The sequence below is a fragment of the Serinus canaria genome, chromosome 3, assembly GCF_022539315.1.
Source record: "Serinus canaria isolate serCan28SL12 chromosome 3, serCan2020, whole genome shotgun sequence".
In the NCBI taxonomy this organism is placed as follows: domain Eukaryota; kingdom Metazoa; phylum Chordata; class Aves; order Passeriformes; family Fringillidae; genus Serinus; species Serinus canaria.
In genome coordinates this window covers 108,455,096-108,474,888 of record NC_066316.1, presented here as the reverse complement: position 1 = coordinate 108,474,888, position 19,793 = coordinate 108,455,096, and the positions used below count along the sequence as shown (strand labels likewise).

Below are 19,793 nucleotides of genomic sequence, written 5' to 3'. Positions count from 1 at the left end.
GTTCAGGAGATCTAAGAAATATTTCTGTCCTAGTGTGTAGGAAAGATGCACTTTATTCTACCTCCCTGGTCTCCACAGATGTGTCTACAAGAGCACACACCAAGGAAGAAAATTGAAGATTAATGTGCACCAAAGTCATGCTTTGTAAATCCACTTTGGCTCAGGAACCCTTGTAGCTCAGACTTCAGTGAATTGAGCTCAGAGTCTTAAATAATATCAGCATCTTCTAAGAGACATCCTGAACCTGATTTAACCTGTGTCAGCCAACAAGCATGACCAAAAAAGGCACTCCCATTCATCTGGCCTATTTATCCTGGTATTTTAGGTAACTTGTTTTAACATTTAAAAAATTGCCCTTAGAAGCTCCTATTTGTTCTGGAAAATAAATAGAAATCACTTTTATATATGGTGCTGAGGGAGTATAGCTGGTGGTGCTGGCCTAGTGGTGAAGCTGGAAGTGCTGGGTTAATGGTAGGACTTCACACTCTTATAGGTCTTTTCCAACCTTAACAACCCCATGAGTCCATGATTTAAAAGGAAAACACTGCAGGTTAGATCAGGCACAGAAACACACAGAGGGTGTCTGGACAGTTGAATGCCACTCCTAATGATGCTTGAGGGCATTCTGTAAGAAGATTATTAAGTGCAGATTCCTTCTCATTCTTTAGGTAAGATACTGCCCAAGCAACCCCTTTATTTCTTATTTTTATCATTTCAGAAGCTCAAAACTCTGCCATAACTGTTCACATTTATTTACATGTAGTTTGTGATATGTCACCAACACCCTATTTAGATGGAAAGCTATCCAAACACCCTATTTAGATGAATAAAAAAATCCAACAGCTATTTAAATGAAAAATATGTAAAGTTATTTAGTAGATAAAGGTGTGCAACAATATTTGTCAAACACTCTCACTCTTTTGCATTAATAGCCATCAGGATTGGGATAAAGCAAATAAGGAGACATAAGGGAATTTCCTAAAGAGGAACAGTTCATGTTGAGTGTGTTTTGGTTATGCAGCAGCTGGATGGACACACAAAGGCATTTGAAAGGAGATGCTGGAGGTGGCTGCTCCCCACCACCTGGAAAGCCTTTGTCAGAAACAAGGCAATCAGGAAAAAAATGGGAATGACAGACAGCCATAGCAGCTGCTTCTGCTGGGAAATACATCAGACTAAAACGTAGGACCTCCTATGTGCAAAGTTTCCACTGTGATGTGGGGCTGAAAGATCCAGACCTTGATTTCCTGATTTAACAGGACAGACCTTCTGTACTCTCCACAGATGCTGTGACTGGGTGTGGGTGTAGCCAGGGCTTGGATATTCACAACTCTTCCCTTGGAGAGCCTTGAGGAGAATATCCAAAGGACCTGTCATTTCCTGAAGCAATGCCCCAGACCCAAATTTGATACAGGCCAAAGCCCATCTCTGCAAGCAAAAACTGAGGCAGTAATTCAGGCCAAACTGGGTTTCCCCAAAAGCTCCAGTGAGGAAAATAGCCCAGCTCTAACCCTTGGATAAAGCATCTTCTTCCCGGCAGTTTGTGTTGCCAGTACTTTTAGCTTAAAGTTGGCAATATCTGAAGATAATATGTAACAGATTCAGCCTTGTTAGTAGTGAGAGAGAAATGTTTCATTTATTTAGAAGAACAAATATTAGAGTGCAAAAATATTGGAATGTACTTTCTTCAGTATCCCTATTTGTGTGTAAATCACCTGTATGTGTCATGGGGCCATTCTGGTGCTGCTGGGCATTAGTTCACCTCACTGGGAAAATAGCCAAGTTATTCTTCCTGACCAAGGAAAAAGGAAAAAGACATGGATAAATACTCTTCCAATACAGGTTGTGTGCCTCTGTGTGTGTATGTTCCTGCATGAGATTTAGGACATAAAATAATATCCTCAGAGAAAGTCCTGATTGAATGGACTTGACCCATTTTAAATTCTAAACAGTATTAAAAGGTTCTTTTCCTGCTAAGATTTCAGCAAGGAAATTTTTCTGCAGCCCTAAAACATCTTAAGGTGCATGTATGTCATGTGAGATCTTCACTAGGAAAAACTTTATACAACAAATACACAAGATATTAGTGGCTGAGCTATGAGTAAAAAGAAAACCAATGAACTTTGTTCATGAGTTTGTCCTTTTTTAATCATCTCCTGAGCAAATGTAGGAGCTCTCAGGTCCTCACAATCAAAGCTGGCTGTGTGTCCAATCCTGTGGTGCAGTAAGGATGAATGATTGGTTTTAACAAAGCTCTGCTTCCTCTCTTTGAGCTGCTCGAATGAAATACAGTTGCTGTGAAAGAAAAAACACATTTGTGCTTATTTTAGCTTTGCCACTTGCAGGCTTGATTATGTCATGGACAAGAGTTTTCTTGCTAAATGCTTTGGTTTACCTTCCAAATGCTAAGACTCATTTTCAAGGAGAAAAAGCTGTGGGAACTTTAAACTTAGTTTGGATAATGGTCTAACTCTACCTTTATATTAGAGAAGCAATTAGACTCTCAAGAGCAAGACATCATCCAACAGTAAACTATGTGAAATTTAATTTTCTCCTCCATTTGTGAGAAAGTTTGCAAACTAAAATTTTTAAACCATGTAATGATTTGGTCTCTGACCTATTTCCATTGTCTGAGCTAAGGGGAATGTTAAAAAAAGAGCAATCATTAAAAATGAAAAATGGAGTTGCTCTCTTCAAATTCCTCTTTTTAGTAATTGCAGTTTCCTTTTTAACAACTATGAATATCCCTTTTACATTTAAATAAGTACAATAATTTCCTTTTTAAATAAAAGTTAACAATGAGAACTTGTGCTCTGAGAATGAGTACTTCACTGCAAAATAAAAAAAAAAAAAGTTTTCAGGTTGTTGGAAGAGATTCTCTTTTCTTACCACAGCCTACATGAAGAGAGGTGATGTTCCATGTTTTATTTGCAATGCAAAATTATTTACTTTTTGGAAGAAGATCTACAACTTGAAAATATTATTGAGTACAGGCAACACAACTGAAAGTCACTGCTCCTTACCATGTGCAGCAAACCAGGCTCTGTGAGATTTTCTTAAAGTCTATTTCCTTTTTAAAATACATATAGGCAGTGACAAGTACATCTGTGGCTGAATGAACTGGTTTGTGTTACAAATGGGACAAAAAGCCCACATGCAATCCAGCATTTCAGACACAGAAGCACCCTGGGAAATGGAAATCACTATATTGACCTGTACTTTTTCCCTCCCATAGTGGGTGGGACATTGTGGTCACGTCTCTGTTTCTTTTTTTTTTTTTTACTATATCACCCAGATCCACGGAATTAGCCAGCTCCTCTGAAGGCAAACACCCATTATCAAGCTCCCACAGCCACCTGCTCTCCAGCAATGCCTCCAGACTTTGACACCAGCATGAAGTTCAAGTTCTCGATCCTGGCGCTTCTTCTGGAAGTGATTGTCATTGTTTTGTTTGGGATATTTGTGGATTATGACTCAAATCTTTCTGCAAATTTATACCCGCGTAAGTATTTCTGTCTAAGATCTATAGAAGCTGAAATTTCTTTCAACTGATCCTTAGCAAGATTTCTGAATAACTTATGAGACCTACTGATAAAGCTGGAAAAGAAAGTCGTGTTTTGGGGCAAACACATTTTTCTGAGGTGTGAAAGCAGCAGGCTTCAAAGACAAACCCAAATTGAGCAGAGACAAAATTCTGCAAGCACCTCACTGCTGAGCAGTTTACTTTTCCGGGAGAAAAGAACCTGAGAAATAGTTCTAGTGTTTGCACAGCAGGTTAAGACTTGGAGAACTGTGTATTGCTTTGAAAGAGTCCAGACAGATGGGGGTGTTTCACCTTCTATTATTATTAATGTATTAAATAATTAAAATTAATAGAACATTTCATTACTACCATCCAGGTTTGGAAAATGTGTCTTATGAGAACATGGAAATTGAGCTGCATATGCATCATTGCTATAAAATGTTTGTGAAACCTGGACTCCAAAAAGGGCCATAGTGTTGGTGACAAGGTGGATAACCCCCTGCTATCTTCCAAAGCAGTGGCTCCATTAGGGAGCAATGGTTTAGCCTGAAAATGTTTCTGTTGATTCATTGCTCTGAAAACTCTTGGTGAAGAAGAAAAATCTCTTGGCCTGAGAAGTAGCTACTCACTTCTCTCATGCAAAGATTATTGTGAATTTACAGAAAACAAAGTTTGCGGAGCTGTAAACTGTGTTTTCCTGGCAGTATTGAAAGTTTGTTGTTCAGTTTTTTGGCTCTGAGTTCTCAATGACTTGGAGCCCTGATTGCAATGTGCTTGATGAGGATCTCAGAGTACAGAACTCCCTGACTGCAGGTAGCACCTGTGTACTTTTGAATGTAATTTTGTAATTTTGAACCCTGTTTTTTCTCTCATCCTAACTGTCCTTTCAGTGTCTGTTATGAGGGCATGTGAAATTAGGTTGGAGTAATCATGTTTATTAATACACAGCATGATTAATCATGGATTAATCATGTTGTGTATTCTCACAGAGAGCATTGTCTGGGTCGGAGAACAGCAAATGAGGGCATTATTCAGCTCCAGATGCAAGTCTGCTGGTGGCCATCAGAGGCTAATTACTCACATTTAGGTTACCTCCACTGAGATGGGGCAGTATCCCTGAGATGTGGTACCTTGGGCTGTGCCAGCTCTCCATATCAGTTTGGCCATGTCAATGATGTTCATAGAGCCAAAGGAAAGTTTGGGTTGGAAGGGACCTTGAGGATCATCTCATTTCAATCCCCTGCCATGGGCAGGGACATCTTCCACTGTCCCAGGTTGCTCCAAGCCTCATCTAACCTGGCATGGACTTCCAGGGATGGGGCAGCCACAGCCTCTCTGGGCAATCTCTGCCAGGGCCTCCCCACCTTCACAGAGAAGAATTTCTTCCTAATACCCAATAAAAATCTCTTCTCTTTTAATTTAAAACTGCTTCCTCTTCTCCTATCTTTATCTGCCCATTTAGGTCACTCTCCCACTTTTTTATAAGCCCCCTTTAAGAACTAGAAGGTGTTTTAAGGTCTCCCCAGAGTTTTCTCTTCTCCAGGCTGAACAAATGCAGCTCTGTTAGCTGGTGCCATATTAAACTATCCCAATTGTACTGAACTATCCAAGTTCCTAAATTAGGTGCCCTTGTCTAGACAGTGTATTGGGAATTGCTCTTGGTCCACTGTCCCCCAGGAGGTGATTGTTGGCCTAGGCAGAATATTATGCCCAATTATGCCCAAACCCACATGAATAGTTTGACAGCACAGGTATTTGTACTAACACTACAATATAGATCTTCAAATGTAACCTATCCAGTTAGAGATCACTGATGCTTATTTCTTCATTAACATCAGTATCTAAAAAGTGTGGGAGGAATTTCCTGCTGTCTCCCACGTCTCCCTGTACAGGCAGTGTATGGCTGTGTTATTCCTGCACACTTGTCCCTTGGCTGCCCACACTATTGACCTGTCAGCAGCCTTCTGGGATGGTTTGGGCTCCTGCTCCCTTGACCTCCTGCCAGGCATGGCTTTAGGAATAGCATGGATAAGGGACTACTCTAAGGTGGGAGCATTATTTTAGGAGAGAATAATATATATTTCTTTTGGCCAGGCTGTTCAGGTTACCAGTAGAGACATAAACCAAGCAAACACCACTGATGTCATGTTGAATTTCTAGATGCTGGCCTTACAGAGGTCATTCCCAATAAAGGATGGGAATAAAAGTAGATTTTCACAATATCTATATTTTCACTTTTAGGACCCCTTACTCTCAAATTTTCCTGTACAAAGTGGAAACAAAAGGGCAGTTTGCCTGAGGACTTGGCAGAAATTTAATGCTATGGTTGTATAGGTGTATCAGGAAGCATCTTAAGCCAGGACTTCCCTTGAGTCCCTAAAATGATGGGTTCAAACTGCTTCCCATGCTATGCCTTAGGATATTATCCCATCTGTACCTCAGAGATTTAGTTCTTTCATCCAGGAGGTAATTTATATTCTCAGGACTGCAGTGCAAGGTCTGATTTTGTATGCCTTAGACACCTCAGCACCATGAATTCAAGTTTTTTCAGTGGTTTTGGACAGAAGAAAAATGAAAATAATAGTGGAGGATCAGAATAGCTTTGCACTTAGGTAGGGAGGGCTGAGCTGAGATCATTCCCAAAGCGTAGCTTTGCATTGTATCTGTTTCTGGTGGATGCAAGAACTGGCATGGCAAATTGGATGGACAATTTCAGGTGTGTTGTGCCACGGGAATGGGAGAACAAGGGGGTGGGATGGTTCTTAGAGCACTGCAAGAGGATTTCTTTCATGCTGGCATCCTGTTTGCATTGTCCTGTGAGCATCCTTGACTCTTATGACAAACTTATGCATCCCTCTTGTTCAGGGTTCTGTGGTTTGCAACTCTAGGCCAAGCAAGATCAGTTTTAGAGCATGTCAGAAGCATCTTTGTGTTGAGACTGACCACCTTGCAGTGGAGGCAATATGCTGGTCTTGGTCAGCCTTGCAGAATTCTGTGTGGTGGCTTTGTCCAGGATCTGCTGGAGTGTTCTTCCCAATCTTTATTTTCCTCTCTCCCAAAAGTGCTATGCATTGTCAAACACAACTAGTTACTGAAACAGTTCAGTTCAAATCAACTGTTTTCTTCATCATTTAAAGTCACTCCAGACATACTTTTTAAAATCATGTATAAAAGATAGTTAAAGTTCAAGGTACAGGCTAAACTAGAAGGAATTTGTCCTCAAAATCCATGAATTAACCTAGTTTTAACCAGGACTTTAAACCATTTGAGTGAATAAGTTCAGGCAGCTTTAAAATGTCCGGCCTGAAGAGGAAGCAAAAGGGTTGGAGGTGTTGGTGAACCACCTGCATTTCTGTGGAATCACAGAATGGCCTGGGTTGGAAGGGACCTGAAAGTTCATCATCTAATCCCAAGCCAACCAACGATGCTGTTTCTTAAATGCAGAGTAAAGGCTCTTACTGCTATTTCAGTGCTAGGGAAGGGCTGGAATAAGACACTGCAACTATAAAAGAATTTATTAGCAATCCCCAGTAAATTCTTATACTTCTGGGCCCTCTTTTGGCCAAGTCTGGTAATGCAAAACTGAGGAATACTTCGAGTAATGGGAATTGCAACTTCAAGCCAAATGTTACACTATCCAGCTCAAGTTTTTCATGATTATTGGCATGCAAGAGCAATGTAATACAAATTTTTAAAAATGGTCACTCTATACTGGAGGTTCTTAGTAATAGTGAAATCAGATAAAAAATTGCAATTACAGGACTCAAACCTGTCTGGTCTAGAGTCAATTAAATCACATAAAGCTTTAAAGTGAAACAATATTTTAAAATATAAAGTATCCATGTTGTGGTGATAGACTCAGTTTGTATTAAAACCATTAAAAAAATTTTAAGTAATAATTTTAAAATGTAGAAAAAGAACTAACCATACTTTAACAAAATTCAAATTTCAAAAAACAACCAAATATTTGAAGGAAGACTAATAATGTGCTGATTACCTATATTAATTTTTAAATTTAAACTTAGCCTTAAAATTACCTTTTCTTTTATGCATGTAAAAAGGTCAATGTCTCAGACAGTAGTTTTTAGGGATCCCAAGAATTCCTTTGCACTGGACTAGCATTCACCCAAACAAATCCCATGTACCATTCTGAGTTAGTCAGAACACACTGGCTCTGACCACCTTGACTGGAAGGGGAACAAAACTTTTCTGTAAGGACAGGAAGCTGTGATGATGTTCCAGGTGGATTCACAAAGAAAGGACAGTGCCAGACACAAGTAAATTTGCAATTATAGAGATCCAGTGGCTTTCCATAATGATGTAGGAATCAATACAATCAATAATTAGGTGTGGCATTTTCCAGACATTTCGTTTTCAGCTGGTAGACTGGTCATGAAGTGGGAAGAATGGATAACATGCATGACTGGAGTTTGGAACTCTTCCCTACTCAAGCTGCCTTTGTCCCCACATTTTCACCCTTCTCAGTCACTCTTCACAGCCTCTACGTAGATGTGTTTTGCCTTCAGACTTTCAGGATGTCCATGTGATGATATTTGTTGGATTTGGTTTCCTGATGACCTTTCTGAAGAAATATGGATTCAGCAGTGTTGGTTTCAACATGCTCATTGCCGCCTTCGGTCTCCAGTGGGGAATCCTGATGCAAGGATTTTGGCACATGGAAAGAGGGAAAATTTCTGTTAACATCGAAAGGTATGCATGAATTCACAAAAATTGATATTTCTACCCCTAAAGATACCAGGAGAAGCCATAAACCACAACATCTATGGGGTCAGATTTAACCTGAATTTCATTAAGCCTTACTGTGCACCTCTCCACATCCTTCTGCCCCTCACTTCTGAGGGGGCCACTCCTGGGGCAAAGTTTGTGAAGAAATTTGAGGTGCTGCCTTGTGGAAGGTGTGGGTCCTGTAGAGACATTGCTTTGAATCTCTGAAGCTGTGGAAGCTGGAAGATTTCCAGCAGCAGCACAACACATCCTGCACCTAGCAGGCATGGAAGGATCTGTCTTTCCATGACACACAGGGTCACAGAAGAAAGGCTGAAGCAGCATGTCTGTGCACTCACAAGGTTTCCTCTTACTTTTCAAGGAATGATTTCCATGAGCATCATTCTCCAGCAGAGCATCATTCTCCAGCAGGGTCTGAACACCAATCACAGAATAAGAGACCTCATGGGCAATGTCTCTAAGCACATTTAATGCCCCTCCTATTCACCTGTCCTGCCTCTACCAAGGTCTCAGATGTTTTCCACATCTGCAGTTCTGTTTTCTGAGACAACTTGTCAACACTTTTGAAATGAACAGTATCACTGGCCGGGGTTTATATACAAATTACAAACAGGACAGGACTGCCAGGAACGTGCCTTGAGCTGTTTGATTTTTCAGCATCAGTCTCATTCCATGGTTATGACAATGGGAAGATGCCATCAGCTCACATCCCAGGCAGCAGACCAAGAACTTAATGTCACAACTTACTTTATGACCAATCACAACAAGCTTTTTGACCAATCACACAAAGCAGAAGCACATTGACAGTGGTTCCATCCAACCACTATAAGCACATGTACTTTTGGTTAAAACAATGCTTGCTTATTTCAAATACAATACCTGCTTGTAAGCCTTAAAACACAATGCACGGAGCTCCATAATTAAGCTTCAAACTTCCTAATATCTTGCTAGAAAAACTTTTCTACAGCTTAGGGAGTTATCCTAGACAAGCGTTAATACACAGACCATTGTTCCATTTGTCCTTGCTTTTCTACTTTTTAAATAATTTTTCTGCTGACCTATCTCATGGCTGCTGCTTAGCTCCAATCACAGTTCTGCTGTCTCTGAGGTCTGCCTTTTGCAGCTTACCCAAAACCATCTGATTTTGTGGATTCCCACAATACAGCATCAGAACATTACTGAGAGGAAAGCAGGAATAATTCAAGTAGCTTCCTAATGCTTAGAGGCAGGCATCTTTAGAGGGACCCACAGGTTAGTGCCTCTCTGTTCTCCAAGTTTTTGATCAATTTCTGGTTTTATTTACCTTTGCCAATCCCCCAAACATATTAACACTGATCCTGCCTGACAGCTCATGCTGAGATGGTGCACAGAGACAGACAGGTGTGCAAGGCTTCCAGGATTATACAAACCATCTGAACAAAGACTCACTGTCATCTTTGAAGCCTAGGTGGCAGTCAGGGCTGGAAATTGAGGGGCTGGAACATGTCCAGAGGGCAAAGGAGCTGGAGAAGAATCTGAAGCACAGGTCTGATGAGGAGCAGCTGAGGGAGCTGGGAAAGGGGCTCAGCCTGGAGAAAAGGAGGCTCAGGGGGGACATTCTGGCTCTGCACAACTCCCTGACAGGAGGGGACACCAGGTGGGAGTCGGGCTCTGCTCCCAGGGAATGAGTGACAGGACAAGAAGAAATGGCCTTAAATGACAAGAAGAAATCACACCAAGGGAGGTTTGGTTGGATATTAGGAAAAATCTCTTCACAGAAAGGGTGGTCAGGCATTGGAACAGGCTGCCCAGGGAAGCTGTGGAGTCATCAGCCCTGGAAGTGTTTCAAAAAAACCTGCAGATGTGGCACTGAGGGGCACGGTTTTGTGGCGGAGTTGGCAGTGCTGGGTAAAATGGTCTTAGAGACCTTTTCCAGTCTAAATGATTCTGTGATTGGACTCAATGGTCCCAGAGACCTTTTCCAATCTAAAGGATTCTGTGATTCCATGACATCCCTGCACTTCCCATCTGCCTTTTCATCATAATTCTAACCAGCTAAGCACATGTATGGTGTAACCTTCTACACTAACTTCACTAGCTGGTAAGATCCTTACAAATCCATCTGGAAAGATTTGCTTTCATTTTTATCCACAAAGATGAGTTTGATAATTTTGAATCTGAAGAGTTGAAGCTCTATAATTTTAATAATTTCATTTTAATGGCATGTTGGATATTACAGCTTTTAAACTAGCTGTCTTTTTTTTTTTAATGTGTTTTGGGTTGTTTTCTTCTTTTTCTTAACTTCAGCATGATAAATGCAGATTTCAGTACAGCAACTGCTTTGATTTCATTTGGAGCACTCCTGGGGAAAACAAGTCCCATTCAGATGCTGATCCTGACTCTCCTGGAGATCACCATGTTTGCATGCAATGAACACCTAGTTACCAAAGTATTCAAGGTACAACTATTTAGTAATCATTTTTTTTTTCTTTATAACAAATGCTTTCACTTTTTAATACTTCCAGCTTATGCTAAGCTCTGATTTCTACCACAGAATTAAACCATTAAGTCCTCCAGACTTCTCATACATCAGACCCTTGTCTTTATGTTGTATAAAATCTCTGGCATTATTTTGCGTCCATGTTACAGGCCACAGATGTTGGAGCTTCCATGACTATCCATGCTTTTGGAGCTTATTTTGGTTTGGCTGCAGCTTTGGTCTTGTACCGTCCTGGTCTGACAAACAAACATGAAAATGATGAATCCACCTATCACTCAGACATGTTTGCCATGATTGGTAAGTGAAGCAATATCGAGAGCTGTTCATCCCTCTCCCATCCCTATTTTTTTCTGATTATCTATTATTATGCTACATTAATTTTCCTGAGCACACTTCTGGGAGAAAATTCATTTTACTCTCATGCATGCACCATATTTTCAGTGGCACACATGTTTTTACAGTTTTTCCTTGCTTCCAAGGATGGAAAGATCAAATAAAATAGTGTTTTTCCTATGTGTTAGTGGTAACTTCCTTTCTGTTAAATCTTGTGCTTTTCAGCAGTATTTCCAAAGTAATTGTCCATAATTAAAAGGATTGAGTTGGATCATGATAATGAATGCCAGAAACCGTATATCTATCTGTCCATGATAAATGTTCACAGACCTATTCACCAGCTAAAACTTTCAGCTGTATTGATAGATGATAAAGGATTTGCATGTGAACTGTGTTGCCTGTGCCTCCTGCTCTGGCTGGGGTTCCCAGTGGTGGTGAGCTCTGACAGGGAGTGGGGCATGACAAGGGGTCATTAAAGCCTTCCAGTAAGACTTGGCAAGAGACCATGTGTCAATATCCCAGCTGCCAGAGTCAGAAAAGCTTCTGCATATTCTATTATTTCTTCCAGAATTTTGGCCATTCCATGTTTCTCATTAATCATCATCCTCATTTCTTGTGGCTCACTCTGTTGTATTGGCTCTTGTGACTAAATAGCTTTTGCTTTGTTTTGACTCCTGTTCATGCAGGTACCCTGTTCCTTTGGCTTTTTTGGCCCAGTTTTAACTCTGCCATTGCAGAAGCCCAGGTAACAGCCATTATCAACACTTACTACTCCTTGGCTGCCTGCACCATCGTAACCTTTGCCCTCTCCAGCTTGGTGGATAAAAGAGGCAAATTCAGTATGGTAAGAATCACATCATAAATGTTAAATCGAGTTAGCCCTCCCCAATAAGGGTGAGCAGGCAAATTCCCAGTGTCCATCTGTCTGTCCAGGCCACCTGGAACCTTTCCCCATACTATGGCCAGAATTAGAACTATTATACTTGTAAAACCTATAAAGTCTGATGAGAAGTGGCTGAGGGAGCTGGGGGGGCTCAGAAGAATAGGAGGCTCAGGGAGGATCTTCTCTCTACAACTCCCTGAGGAGGAAAGGTTCAGCCAGGTGGGGCTTGGTCTCTTCTTCAAATACCAAATGACAGCATGAGCCTCAAGTTGCATCAGGGCAGGTTTAGTCTGGATATTAGGAGAAATCTCTTCACTGAAAGGGTCGGAAAGCAGTGTAGTGGACTGGGAGCATGTTGGCTGTACTGGTTTAATAGTTGGAATAATTAATCTAAAAGGTGTCTTCCAACCTTAATGATTCTGTGATAATTCTCTCTTGTTCACAGACCCTGGTGGACCACAGAGACATTAGTCCAGGGTTCAGGTGGAATTTTGAATCTTATTCCAAAGTTCCTATTTGAGTTTCCTTATTACAATAGCCAAAATAGGTGTCTCAAGAAAATGAGCCATTCCCTGGAAATCTCAGGGCATCTGCACGACAGACAAGACCAAACCAGCTTCTATCCCCTTGCCCTAAAATCCAGCTCGGTGTTCACCCACTCCTTTCCAGCAGCTGCAGTAATTTGTCTGAGCCCAGCATGTGCAAGAGAGCCCTCAGAGGCACTCACCCCTAAAACAAGCCTCTGCTCCTCATGTGCCACCTCTGCCTCGCTCTGTGTCCCCTCTGCAGGTTCTCATTCAAAATGCCACCCTGGCAGGAGGAGTGGCAGTGGGTACCTGTGCTGACCTGGAAATCCACCCTTTCTCTGCCATGTTCATTGGGGTCATTGCTGGAATTGTGTCTGTCCTCGGGTTCCAGTTCCTGACTGTAAGTATTGGGGACCCAGCTCTGCTCCCATTTTTTATTTCTCTTTGGCTCTCCTGGAGCTCCCTTGGTTTGCTACAAAGGGAGGATAGCTACAGTAAATCCAGGTAATGGTGACTTTTATTAATTATTGGATTCTTGTACTCCTGCTCTTTCTTTTGCATATCCATCTAGAGATCATGGTAAACCATAAACTCACTCTAAGCTTCCTATTTCCCCTCATTTCAGCCTGTGATGGCATCCAAGTGTAGAATTCAAGACACTTGTGGAGTTCATAACTTACATGGTTTACCTGGAATTCTGGGGGGTATTGCTGGCATCGTGGTGACTGCGATAAAAACGGAAACTAGGTGAGTTATAGAGAGAAAAGAGAAAGAAGTTTTTTGATTTTTGATTTTTTTATTATCATTTGCTACCTTATTTGGATTATGATTTTTCTTCAGAAATGTATCATTGATTTGATGTCAGGCATTGTATTCTCATTTAATTTGGGTTCTTCTTGATCTCCTGCCTTTAACACACTGTTTAAATGCCAAGATTGTTACAGATTAAAAGCTCAAATAAAAATAAATAAAACATCATGAAGAAACAGCACACTGAACCATTCAAACATAGAAAAGCCTTTATTATTACTCTAAAATTACACTGCTGGTATTTGTAAGATTTCAATAAATAAAAGGCAAAATGGCTTTTTTCCACTATCTCCTAAGACTCCAAAAAGATGAAATGCTGGCTGTTTGACAACAGGGAGTATTCTCTAACGGCTTACAGGACATTAATAATCTTCTCAAAGAACTTGTTTTCATCTGTAGCCAAAAACAAAGTTTCCTTCTTGTACACAGCAATGGCAGAATTTGTTTGACTTGATGTTCTTGGAGATCTTTTTCAGCCATAAAGATTCTAGGATATTTTCCTGTCAGTCACCTTGTCCAGCATGCAGCAAGTACAACTTGTAAGACTGATCATCAGTCTCAAAGTGTAACAATTTTTTGATGGGCAATGGTTTTGGTTTTTACTCTTTTCAGGAATGGTCACGTGCTTACTCCTGCCATGCAGGCTGCTGCTCTGGGAAGTACACTTGCAATTGCAATTGTGGGAGGAGCACTCACAGGTCAGTGTGATGCTTACAGTGACAAAAACCACTGTGAATTAGAGGTTTCTCCATGGAGAACTTAAATGTATCAATAATTTTGTGTGAATAATACAAAAATGAAAAAATGGGTCCCAATGCCAGAAACTCAAATATGGAAGAACAGTTTTCCAATGTTTCTGTCTTCAAAAGAAGTTCAGGGTTTTGTCAGGAAGAATTTCCTCACTGAAAGGGTGGTCAGGCATTGGAAGGGGCTTCCCTGGGATGTGGTGGATGTGGTCCCCATCCCTGGAAGTGTCCAAGGAGTGACTGGATGTGGCACTCAGGGCTCTGGTCTGGTTGACAAAGATGGTGTTTGGTCTAGGATTGGACTTAATGATATTGGAGTTTTTTCCCAACTTAAATGTTTCTATGATTCTGTGATTCTGTATATCTCACTGAATACATGCTCCAAAGATACTGAGTTTTATACCTATAGGAAAAATAAGGTGTTGTTCTGGAAGGAATTCTTCCACAGTTTCAGACCCTGTAAATTCTGAACAGAAACTAGTCTGAGATCAACACCTACTCAAGGAGGTGTCACGTGTTTCCATGTGTTTGTGAATACTTCCAAACAAACAAACAAAAAAATCAGGCTGAAACAGAAAATTTTGGTCTGAAATCTGGTCAATTAAAAGCAAACTCTTATTTATGCTCTTATTTATGTTTGCATGAAGAAATCTGCATCATCTCTCAGAATAATTGACCTGATGTCCCAGGATGGTTGGGCATTTCTGTAAAAGAGAAAATCACTCAGAAAACTTATCTGGATGTCTAGGGCACAACTAAGAGACATTTAATTGGTCATTTTCTTCATTTTTAAAACCTCTGATGCTGGTTTTCCTGCAGGTGCTATTCTAAAGATCCCCTTCTTGGGACAAGTATCTGACCAGAACTGCTTTGATGACTCTGCTTATTGGGAGGTAAGACAGCTCCTTTTATTTTCATTATATTGGAGGACGTACAGTCACTGCAGCCCCGCTCTCCTGGGCTTTGTGGTTTGCACACATGAGTGAGAAAGGCTGCCTCTTCAAAATTCAAAAATCCTGCTCTACCTCAGACTGTGAATTTAACAAGGCCAGGCAACCATCAGGATAATTTTTGGCCTTCTTAGGTAATCATGCCTTTTTCATTGGAATCAACTTGAACAAAATGCAGAAAGAGAGACAACAAATTGATATCACAGTGGAGGCCTTTATCTCTCTCTTATGTGCTCACTGTATCAGGTATCCTCTTCCTTATCAGAGACTGATTACATGTTCTTAATTTAGGCAATCTGAACTTTATAGTTTTATGCCAGGACAAGCCCAAAAAGGCAAGGGAAGAATATATAATATACATTCCTTGTAAATAAAATGTGAAGTTGAAGGGAATTTTATTTATTTTTTCAATAAATTTAACACCTTTTTCTATTAAGAAAACCCTGAGCTCATCCCTCAGTAACCAGAATTGATGGATCACGTCAGGCTGTGTCAGTGTTAATAAACGGACAGATAATATATACAAATAGAATTACATTCTCAGCACATTTTAGTCTTATTTTATGGCAAAAGCAAATCTATATACCCTTAACTGAGCTCTTCTTTGTTTTTCATGGCAGGTTCCAGAGGAGGAGACAGTGCATGAAATTCACTCCAGCCACCGTGATGAGCACAGCAGATTTGAAGCTGCCATGTAGAAAAATAATTAATCTGCAGTATTTGTCCTAATGATGCTCTTTTCTGTTTCTAATGCTAAAAGCCAATGAAACAACATCCAAGTATTGTCCCAACCACACCAGGTTTTCAAGAAAAGGCTGAAGATAGCTATATTTTTATGAAAGAAAACAAGCTTGATTCTAGATTACTTAGTCATTATGCCAAGCTCAGGTGAATAAATTAGTTTCTTCTAATATATTTGTTCATCAAAAAAAGGCACCACAAATTGCTCTTTAAAATTACCTATATTTTATCTTTTTTTGTGACTGACAACAATATAGCTGTTGTAATAAATTTTGGGTTTCAAAATTACTACAGGACAATATATTTGATTGAGAGATTTCTGAGTTACATACTTCAGCTGTATAGGGGTAATCAAAAAGAAATTAATTGATATTTTTTATATGGATTCGAACAAACTTGTAACCAGAGTATCCCAGCTTACATTTTTGAGAAAGTGTGTTGTCCTGTTTCCCCATGGAGAAGAAAACATGCTGTATTTTGAAACTTGATTATGACAGGAAGCAAAATGTTGAAATAATTCTTATGGCAAAGCACAGAATATAGTGATTGATAAGGCAATATGAGTATCAAGATTCATTGTTAATATGTTTATTGAAAAGAAAAAAAAAGTGAAATTGTAAAAAATTCATTATTGTCATAGATCTATTTATTTATTGTCATAGAGTTAGTTAGTTTCAAAGACATAATAAGGGATCTGAGTAGGAGCTATGAAAACCAAGTGATTGCATAATAGGCCTTATTCTATTCAACAGTAATAAGTGGATTGTAGCAATGTTAATGTCAAGAAATATAACCTGAACTAATGGCAGCTCCAGAAGAACATGAATTCTTTGGAACTGACTGGAAAGAAAGTATGTTCAACCTACAGAAGGCTCGGCAGAGAACTTCCCATGGGGAGAGTCACTGACTCTGATGTCACTTTCTCCTAAAAGAAATGAAAGCAAAATGAAGAAAACTGAAGCTAAATGAAGGGAAATTAACTACATTGGAGAAGTGATGACAGAGGCTGCTCAGTCCAGAGACAAAAATTGAGGTAGCTGAAGGAACTCCATGAGGTGCCTTTGTGCATGGGATAATCCATTGAGAGACAATGGATGGGAAGTGGAACTCGAGCAGAAGGAACACAGTGCCTCAATCTATCATTCACAGAGAGCTGCTGCTGATCTCTGAATGCCAGGGCAAAGAGGGTGAACTTTCAAACTTTTTTTTTAATACTAGGATCTTATTTCAAGTCTTACTTATCAGACTTAAGGGGAAAACTCCTCTCATATAAAATAGCACATACATTTTAATTTCTGCTGATGTATTTTTCCTTGAAAATCTTTAGAAAGATACTAGGTAGGGCTGTCCCATATGTTATACCTGCTGTATACTGCTACACATGTCAGATTTCTATCCATGAATAAAAATACATTTGTTGTATTACACTTTAGTTCAGATAAGCTCTTTTGCAGATGTGCAATGACTGACTCTTCTACCTTGCTGGCTGTAAAATAGCCTTTATCCTCTCAAAGCTGTCACAAATTCATTTTTGTAAAAATTGGGGAAGCATTTAACAATGTAAATATTGCATTTGTAAAAATATTAGAAGTAGTTTGTGCAGAATTTATTAAGTCTTGAAGTACTTGAAAAAGATTCCATCTCTGAACAGCCTGTAAAATTCTTATCTTCAATACATTGATTTCACCCCTCAAATTCCTGCTTGGTAGTTCAGAGGATGTTTCATTCACCTTAAAGCAGGTGAGGTAATTTCAGTACTTTTGAGTGCTGACCACACAGATATACCTGAGTTAGGAAGCATCACCCACTGGCAGTAAGTCTTTGAATTATAGAATCCTTAATGTTGGAAAATACTTCCAAGATCATCAAGTCCAACCTTGGATGGATTATCATCATGGCCAGTAAATCACATTGAGAAAGTCATCTCTACTCACTTCTTGAACACTTTCAGGGATGGTGACTCCTCTGATTCCCTGGGGAGCCTGTTCCAGTGTTTAACCACTCCTCCAGTGAAGAATTTTTCCTAATATCCAACCTAAACCTTCCCTGGTGATTGATGCCCTCAATAATAACATTTAGGGGTTCTTTTAAAATTCAAAAGGGAAAAAATGAACTATACATTTTTGTTCTCCAGTTCTCCCTATGATCTTTCCATGGTAATCCATACCTTCACCCTCTCAGTATTCATTGTCCCCAAACTTCTTTTTCAGAAGATTCCTCCCAAGAGAAATCAGTCCTTTAGGGTCTCTCAAAACACAGAGTAAGGAGATGAATCCCTTTGTTTTGCCAGAGCTTTAAATGCTATTTTTTTCAATGTGACTGTGCCCTTGAAGAATACAACTTGTTTCTCCAAAGGTTTTTTTACCCTCATTGCTCACATCCACATTGCAGATGCCAGTGGCATTTGGTTCTCTGGATTAGGGTATTTTCTTTGGTTGGTTATTTCCCAATTAATCAAAGCTTTGAATACCTTGAATCAGCAGACCATCATTAATAATTAGTTACAACTTCTATGTAAAACATGACTGGTTTAAAAGGCAAAAGCTGAAATTATTTTACTAAAACCCCTTTTGTTCTTCCACGAGGAAGCCTTACACTGGCAGGAAAGGAAAGTAAGAGTTAAACGAGGTATGGAGTGAAGGATGAGCTTAAAGGATGGGACTGAAAAGTAAACAAAATTTAAAGTACAACTACCCTAAATTTGAGGCTCATGATCATCTGCATTTCTTTTCTTCCTCATGAAAGACTGGTAATGTTTTATCCCTTTCAACAACCACTCAACACTCTTCCTGTCTTACCTTTGTTCTCACTTTGACTTTTTTTTTACATTAAGAGAGTTTAAATTCAAAGGTGTTGTGGGGTTGTTTTTTGTTTTTTGTTGGTTTTTTTTAATAAGTAAAACTTCAATGAAGTTTTACTTATTAAAGCTTGACCTTCTTTAAAAGGTCAAGCTTACTGGTCAGCCCTTTTCAGTGGGTGACCACAGCTTTGAAGGCCGTTGCATAGTTCTCCATTCCTACCTCTGTCAGAGCAGTATCTTTGTATTTCATTCATACTAAAAAGAAAATTTATTTGAAAAACATTGGCTGAATATTTGCTTACAAAATTTCTTTTAACATTTGTGCCCAAATCTGCTGCTGAATAAATGCATTAATTGAATGATCAGATGACCAACTGTATTTATTTAACATTTCTTGGGGATGTCTTCTTTCTCTCTTACTGGGATCAACCTTTTCTCAAAATATATTCTCAAATATATTATCTCAAATATAATATTCTCTATATAATATATCTCAAAATATATATAACAAAATATGTCTCCTCTTGCCAAAGGACAGCTCTTCCTGTTCTTCTAAGCCTCCTGCAAACTGTTTACCTTTCAGCTTCCTCTCATTTCCATACTTGACCTTTATTTAGTTTAAAGTAACTCCAGATATATGTGGAAAACTTGACCTACTCAGTGCCTTTTTTACCCACTCTGGAAAAGTCAAGTAGAATCAGGCAAACTGGAGCACAGCTGGACGCTGGTCCTGGACTTCCTCCAGTTCATCTTCCAGGCAGGTAAAATGTCCTGGTCTCTGCTCCAGAGCCCCTGGGGTCAGGCTCAGGGTGAGCAGCCTTGCTCAGGTGCCTCTCCTAGGCTCCCAGCCATGTGCCAGGGCTCTTTTCCTCTAGGTCTCTGCTGCCCCATTCCCTGGGGAATTCCCCCATTCCCTCCTCTCCTCTGCCTCTGGCCATGTCTCGGCAGGGACCCCGACATTTTTGGGAGAGGAGGACAAGGGGCTCAGCCTTGAGGCACTGCACCTCACACAACCTTCAGGTTCTGGCCTCAAGGCCACATGCAACTTCTGTTCAAGATTTCTGCTGGAAAACTCTTCCAAAAACTGTTCTGTGGGCTGTGACTCAACTTTTCTGTCCAGTCTTCCCCTTGGCTTGCTCTTTCAACACCTCCTCTCCTCTGCTGCTCGCCCTCTGAGACCCCTGAGTTAGGCTGTACCTCAGCCCCCTTTCCCCAGCCAACAGAGGATTTCTTTTCCCAGTGCTGTGTCCAGTTC

General features: G+C 40.0%; 1 protein-coding gene across 1 annotated transcript; it reads left to right on the top strand.

Annotated features, from left to right (window-relative positions):
- Positions 1 to 3,285: 3,285 nt before the first annotated feature.
- RHAG (Rh associated glycoprotein) lies at positions 3,286 to 18,897 on the top strand. The gene is made up of 10 exons (XM_009096029.4): positions 3,286 to 3,502; positions 8,050 to 8,233; positions 10,556 to 10,706; positions 10,898 to 11,045; positions 11,768 to 11,925; positions 12,754 to 12,891; positions 13,117 to 13,238; positions 13,914 to 13,999; positions 14,867 to 14,940; positions 15,618 to 18,897. The coding sequence occupies exons 1-10, from the start codon at positions 3,370 to 3,372 to the stop codon at positions 15,693 to 15,695; spliced, it is 1,272 nt and encodes a 423-aa protein (XP_009094277.2). The 5' UTR covers positions 3,286 to 3,369; the 3' UTR covers positions 15,696 to 18,897.
- The last annotated feature ends 896 nt before the right edge of the window (positions 18,898 to 19,793 follow it).